The following is a 7972-nucleotide window of genomic DNA, read 5'->3' on the forward strand; positions in this document are numbered from 1 at the left end:
ACCATTTTCTTAAGAATTTAACACTGAGCTTATCTTGTGTTTTCTGTATTGACCATCACCTTTATTGATAGACAGAAGACATGTTTGCTGGTCTGATGTTCAAATTGAGTGCAGACTTCATTTTTGAGTTCAGAATTATGTTAACGTACGTTCACTGCTGAGTCAAATACTGATCAATGACAGATGTGAACATTGGCTCTGATATTATCAATCGTCAAGTATGATCGTCAATGTCAAATCAAGTCGAGATAAAGGCTTTATCTCTCCACGTTGGAATCTTTTTTATTTTTTCAAATACTTTGTTTGCGTCTCATCGTAAACTGAATGTTATTTATCTAGAAGTTTGTCGTCTCCACATTGAATGTACGGGTAGTTGACGTCGAATAAAAGTCATGGGCGGAACGCGATGTAAAAGTTAAAATGACGGTGCTCGCTTTTGAAGTCAATCCTTTGAAGCCCAACGTGTGGGTCGAACGATTGCTTTAAATATGATTTTCAATCAAAAGTAAAAACAATAATTTTTTCCAGAAGAAATGACTGGTCTTAACTATTATGTCGAAATGAGGTAAGTCCTGATTGAGCTGTTATGTCGATGATATGAGTCGCATTCTGAGAAAACTGGGCATAATGCATGTGCGTAAAGTGTCGTCCCAGATTAGCCTGCGCAGTCCGCACAGGCTAATCAGGGACGACACTTTCCGCTTTTATGGTATTTTTAGTATCAAGGAAGTCCCTCCTTACCGAAAATCAAGTTTAGGCGGAAAGTGTCGTCCCTGATTAGCCTGTGCGGACTGCACAGGCTAATCTGGGATGACACTTTACGCACATGCATTTAGCCCAATTTTCTCAGAACACGACTCATATAGTCGGCGAAGGTTACAACGAGGGTGATCAGAATGAGGCAGCTATGACGTCAATTAATAACGTTATGGCGTTTGCGAATGTAATTTTACCGGCCATACATGTTTACATTTATAGATTAAGTTACCAATTCTAATATTTACAGGACACGTTACGTGAGATCTACCTGACGTCGACGGTGTCCGAGTGGCTCCTGGCGTTCTCAATTCTGACGTTTACGTTGACGTTCGCGCCAAACTTCAAGAACGTCCGCATGCACGACCCGCATATACATCTGGAAGAGGAGTATGAGGTATCTTACGGCGTTAGCAGTGTGTTCCTGCTTATTTTCGGACAATATGTTTTCGGACATACTGTATATTATGATGTTAACTTTCTATCATTAGCAGTGTTTTCGCGCTTATTTTCGGACGATATGTTTTCGGACATACTGTATATTGTGATGTTAACTTTCTTTGAATGTCCTTGAAGTCCCAGAAATTTAAGTTTCTTTGTTCACTTTTGGATCTTTCTTAGATATTCAAACTTTATTATTGTCTCATTCATATACATACTGTTGTAATTTTAGTATATGATTTCAATTTAGACTGCTCTGTTTGATGCCATGTGGCATGGTGGGCATTTGTTACCAGAACAGGATACCAGTTGGTCATCATTTTGTAATAAAGATTAGCAAATCTGGTCTGTTCTGGTGCTCGCAGAGTCTGCTTGTCAAATATGTCAACACTTGCAATAATAAATACCAATTAAATGCTAAGTTCTATCTGTGTCTGTCCACAAATCCAAATATGGGAGGGTGGGCAGAATTGTATGAAAAGCCAGGTTGAGAGAGAGGCTGAGGAGAGTGGAATGGACCGTTGAAATGTAAAGAGAGAAGGAGTATGAGAGACTTATTCATTGTGTATATATTTATTCTCGTAGTGTGTAAATAAAATGTAGAGTACATATACTGTGTGGTGAACTTATGAACTCCCCCCCTCAAAAATTGTAACACTGGTGGCAGCGTCGGGATAAGGACTTTAACACGCTTGTGAGGAAAGTGCTTATTATATAATTGTGTCAGGATTAAAGTGAGCTGTTGGACTTACGAAATCATCAGGGGACTGTTTCATTGAGGTTGGACATATGGGAATGTTACAATGTCTTATTTTGATTATTGGTGTTGTTTCAATGTTTGGAGTTTCGGTTATTGTTGCCCAAAAAGATTTATTTAGCACATGCTGGTTAGTGGAACCCGTGGAAAAGATTTATTTAGCTGCTAGCTGGTTAGTGGAACCTGTGGACATGTTTGGACTGGATTCTAATCGGAATGATCACAGAAAGTTTAGGGATCGATGGAAATGTCTTCAGTAGTGTGATTGTGACAACAATCCCCTCTGGTTGGAAGTGTTATTGCAGTATGATTTTCGGATACAACACCGAAGTGGCCGAAAACATGTTAATGTGGACAGCCTCAGTCGAATACCAAGTGAACCAGAAGTATGTGAGTGTTATGAAGGACATCTAACGCTAGAGGAGCCATCATGTAAGGGATGTGACACATGTTTGAGGAAACATAAGCACTAGTCAGATTTCTCTCAGTTTGATGACGCGGTACCTTTATTTGCAAAAAGGATTGTGCAAATCTCGGGGTCATCGAAAGCAAGAGTTTCCAGAGTAAAACTTCAGGAATCCGGATTCTGGGGTTGGATTTTCTTGCTGCTACAGCTTCGGGTGGTGAAGTTGTTGAACTGTGTACGTTTCATGTATCGTGGGTTACTCAGAATTAGGAAATATCGTCGCTACCGGATATTCCGACTGCGCTTCCGTGAACATTCTGAAAACTCTGATGCAAATTACAGTTCGAAGACGGAAAGACTGCATTAGGTGAAATGTCATCTTCTGTAAAAAGTCTTGTCAAATTCAGCAAAGTCTTCTGTTCATCGGAGAGAATGGCCAGGCTCCAACAGCAGGATCTAGATATTGGCGTTGTTTTGAAGTGGCTTAAATCTGACAGCCGAAGACCTCCAAGAGATACCGTTTCTGGTTATTCACCTAGTGTTCGAAATTGATGGCTAAATGGGGACTTTAGGTTGTGCATTAATACTGCAAAATGTAAAAGACTATCAAAGAAAACTACACCAAATGTATGGGAAGGACCTTTTCAAATACAGTTTAAATCATGTGGACAGTGGTTTGAATATACTGTGTTTGTTGCACCAATTCGTGAAGACGGACTTATTGGTATGGATTTTCTATATGACTTTGATTATCAATTAAGTGGATTACGTTTGAATGGGAAGAGGTGTGCAACATTTGTTGAGAAAATACCTCTCAGGGCAGTTAGGGTCACATCACGAGCCAAGGTAAAAATTCCAGCCAATTCGGAGTGTATCATACCTGGACAGACAATAAATCTTTGATCAATTAATTCAACTCTTGGGATTCTATGCCCTTCGTCAAATAAACAGCCAACAAATGGGATATCATTAGGGCACACTTTAAGCTCCCCAAGGACAGTTAAAAGCCATCAAATACCAATTAGACGGCTGAATACTTCTTCCAGTAATGTTACGCTGGTTAAAGGTGCTACACTGGGATTTTTACAAGAATTTGACCCCAATGAATTGTTGAAAATGTTGACTTAAATTCAGAAATAGAATCTGTCAGCCGACAGGATCATTCTTCATGTGTGTGTCTCCACTGTAACAATAGAAAATGTAGTGTCACTGTGTGCGCTTTTATAGTTTTTAATTTAGTGTATATAATTCCAAACCAATGACTCTGGTATATATTTTGTGCTAATTTGTTGGATTAAGTTAGTTTTTACGGAGTGTTTGAAAAGTTCCCTGGATTTAAAACCGTGTACACTTGGATTTATTCTTTTTCAGAATCAAACATTGCGCCATATTCTTATAGAATTGTTTATAATATAACCATATGTTCATTTAATAAGTAAGGCGCACAGGACAATTAAGCAGGACGACTGCTACTTATAATTGTATGAACTTAACAAAATTGTTGTGCCTAAATTATACATTCGTTAATGTTAATTTAAAGTAATAAGTGTAAGGCACTTAACGCGGATGCATTTTAGGACTTGTGTGATAGTGATATGTGTGATTGTGTGAATATGTGCAACTAAATATTAAGACTTTCAAGTTATAAGTTGGACAATAAAAGAAGATTTTGTAGATGTGCTTATTAAACAGAGTGTTTACTTTGCATATGACTAAGAATGTATATTCTTGCTTTCATATAATAAAACTGTTACGATGTTTTAGATATACTAGTAATGCATGATGTTGGAGATAAAGTTGTTGAAGAATAATATTTCTTTGAATGTGTTTCTTGTTAATTAAAAGGACAATACTTTTAATGATTCATTATATTGATGGATAGATCTGTGTAATTTTTATTGAGAAGTTATTTGCAATACAAGTCAATGTATATGGATGTTTAATGCCATGTCATGTAGTAATTTACAAGTAATATTCCTTGTTGTGGAGGTTTCTAATCATGTACAAGTAATTTAAAAGGGATGATTCTTATGATGTTATGTATTATCACAATGTATCATCATCTCATTGTAAAATTCCTTATTTGTAGAAGGTTTCTAATATAAGTATTAATAATACATATAGTTTATTTGTATCTGTAGATTTGTGATGTAATATTATATTCATATAAAGTGTTTTGATAACAGTTTCCGTTTAATATGTTGTGAGTGTGAGTCTGGCTATTTAGTCATGTATGCAACTATTTGGCTTAATTGAGGACAATTAAGAAGCTAAGGTGAGGGGAGTGTTGTAATTTTAGTATATGATTTCAATTTAGACTGCTCTGTTTGATGCCATGTGGCATGGTGGGCATTTGTTACCAGAACAGGATACCAGTTGGTCATCATTTTGTAATAAAGATTAGCAAATCTGGTCTGTTCTGGTGCTCGCAGAGTCTGCTTGTCAAATATGTCAACACTTGCAATAATAAATACCAATTAAATGCTAAGTTCTATCTGTGTCTGTCCACAAATCCAAATATGGGAGGGTGGGCAGAATTGTATGAAAAGCCAGGTTGAGAGAGAGGCTGAGGAGAGTGGAATGGACCGTTGAAATGTAAAGAGAGAAGGAGTATGAGAGACTTATTCATTGTGTATATATTTATTCTCGTAGTGTGTAAATAAAATGTAGAGTACATATACTGTGTGGTGAACTTATGAACTCCCCCCCCTCAAAAATTGTAACAATACGTACAAAATTATACATATACACATACAAATATTCACATAAAACATGCATACGACCATTCTAGTGAAGAATTTTAAGAGACATACTAGTACCTATTCAAGATTACATTACTTCAAGATTATTACATATTTACACAAAGAATAGATGTGGTATTTTCGATGGCGGTGTATGCAACCCCTATCAACTTTCCATAAAAGTTTGAAAAATTCCGTTGTTATCATGTCATGTTGACCTGGAGCCATTAAGTCCGTGTTGCCTTTTTAAAGCTAAATTAAAATGACCTTTTTCAGATTGACAATATAATATGTGTTTTTTACAACTATGTGATTTGTTATAATGTCTTCGTGTTTCAGAAGAAACATTCTATATCGAGGCACGACGACATCTCGGCCAACAACAACAGTAATGGCGCGATCCCCTACGGAACAGCAGACAATGCTGTCTGAACGAAACGACGAAACAACTGTTGATCAAGCGAATCATGACATTTTAAAAGCAGTTGTGATAACATACAAAATTGTCCGGAAGATAGGCAAAAGCACTTATGAGTTTAGAATGACACCAGAACTTCGACGGAAAGTATGTGATAGAAAGCTTTGGTTGAGACGTTGAGTGCTGGCTTGTCAGGAAATGGAAGGGCAGTTGATGCAGTGCGATCAAACTAGCATATTCCGTAGAAACAGTCTCAGGGCTATATATTCCCGCATTTTCGCCGGTTACCGCCATCTGAGCGACACCGAATTCGGACATGTCGGTTTCGGACTCAGATGAAGAAAATCAGCATCGGCATTTACCCTTAATCAATCACAAATATACACAAAATAGGTGGACATATACCTACATGCATCCATGTTTGTTGCTGTATTTATCAATGGCTTACATACTTGTAGTTGATAGTGTTTTTAGTCCCCTACCGGTTTCACCGGAGGGGACTTATGGTTTTTGCTCCGTCTGTCAGTCAGTCAGTCAGTCAGTCTGTCACACTTTTCTGGATCTTGCGATAACTTTTTAAGTTTTTAATATTTTTTCATGAAACTTGAAACATGGATAGATGGCAATATGGACATTATGCACGTCATTTTATATTGTTCCTACGTCAAAAATTATGGTTGCTTTGGCAACAAATAGACTAGAAATACTGCTGAAAATGGTGGTTTTCTGGATCCTGCGATAACTTATAAAGTTCTTATTATTTTTTCATGAAACTTGAAACATGGATAGATAGCAATATGAACATTATGCACGTCATTTCATTTTGTTCCTAAGTCAAACATTCTGATTGCTATGGCAACAAATATATATAAAAAAAAATCTGAAAATGGTGGAATTTCTGACAATGGTGGAGCCGGTAGGGGACTTATATTGCTTGGCAATAGTCTTGTTTATTTGTATTGTTTGCCTTAAATCGTTTGCTTGTATCGCCCAGTGTTATACAAATGGTTTTCATAGATAGCATTTAAAGTTTATAATTTCAAAGTATGGTGGTTTAACAATCTAAGGCAAAGCTTTTTTCACAATCAAACAATACATGTTGAGAAAGTTTAAAATTGTTCTTTTTAAAATAATTTCCAAGTGATTTAAAAAAAATATGTTCAAATTGTGCCTGTATTATCCTCAAATATGAACATTTGGCATACAACCATGCAACTGATACTACCATATAAAACGGTAATTTAACGTTCATTTAATGTCGATCGGGTAATAATTAAATTGTATTTAGATAACGCATTATTTTTGGCATTATATTGTTATTTGAAATTGTACATACATGTACACATTGTTTATCATTTTAAACGAAAATGTGCAATTAATTACATAAATGTTTTAATTTACAGTAGGAGATATTTTATGTACATGTAACCCGTATTTCATTATTTTTGCAAATAAATTTTACGTCGAAAATTTGCTCTTTCAAAAAAATGTGTAATTGAAAGTTCTATCTAAAACACCAAAGGGCTAATGTTTACTAAAATCGTATCAAATAAGTTGATCCATCAATATATGTTGACGCCACTGCACTTTTAGTTATGTTTTAGATTTATGTATATATAAGATCATTTGAGCCGCGTTCTGAGAAAACTGGACTTAATGCATGTGTGTAAAGTGTCGTCCCAGATTAGCCTGTGCAGTCCGCACAGGCTAATCAGGGACGACATTTTCCGCTTTAATGGTATTTTTTGTTTTAAAAAAGTCCCTTTTTATCGAAAATCTAATTTTAGCTGAAAGTGTCGTCCCTGATTAGCCTGTGCGGACTGCACAGGCTAATCTGGGACGACACTTTACGCACATGCATTATGCCCAATTTTCTCAGAACAAGACACAATTATATATAAGATCATTTACTCCCCCAACATATCAAGCGCAAATGCAATAAAAAAAGTGGCTAAATGTTTAATGACAACGCACATTTGTATAAATGTTTGTGTGGCGTTCCTCAACTAAATAATATGGAAACGTACGTCCATTCCTGAGTATAACTAACTTCTGAGGGGCACTAAACTAAATATGAAAATTTAGTTGGCGAGAAGGATTAGCTTCCCTAACGAAACATATTTATAAGCCTTGCATTGGTAAACGTGATTTAATACTTTTTCTTAATGTGTCGTCCCATATAAGCCCGTGCACTCCGCACAGGCTAATCAGGGACGACACTTTCCGCCTAGACCATATATTCGCTTAGAACATACTGTAAACAAAATCTATACAAGCGGCAAATGTCGTCCCTGAGTAGCCTCTCGGACTGCAAACTCAAATTTGGGATGACACTTGACGCACATGCATTAATCCATGGTTTGCCTGCGCGACGCTTTTACGTTCACCTGAGCACTAAAATGTGCTCATAGTGCGCTGTTGTGATCGCCTTTTGTCCGTCGTAAGTTGTGTGT

At 36.6% G+C, this 7972-nt stretch overlaps 1 protein-coding gene across 5 annotated transcripts in view; it reads left to right on the forward strand.

Moving 5' to 3' along the window:
- The window catches only part of LOC127870957 (DNA damage-regulated autophagy modulator protein 2-like), a 58127-nt gene extending 50937 nt beyond the window's left edge, over positions 1 to 7190 (forward strand). For all 5 annotated transcript variants that reach the window (XM_052413578.1, XM_052413563.1, XM_052413568.1 and 2 more), the window contains 2 exons: positions 1007 to 1153; positions 5441 to 7190. In XM_052413578.1, coding sequence (XP_052269538.1) covers positions 1007 to 1153; positions 5441 to 5533 — 240 coding nt within the window. In that variant the 3' untranslated portion in view covers positions 5534 to 7190. The remainder of the gene's footprint in view (positions 1 to 1006; positions 1154 to 5440) is intronic.
- Positions 7191 to 7972: the final 782 nt, after the last annotated feature.

The sequence above is a fragment of the Dreissena polymorpha genome, chromosome 1 (assembly GCF_020536995.1).
Source record: "Dreissena polymorpha isolate Duluth1 chromosome 1, UMN_Dpol_1.0, whole genome shotgun sequence".
NCBI lineage: Eukaryota > Metazoa > Mollusca > Bivalvia > Myida > Dreissenidae > Dreissena > Dreissena polymorpha.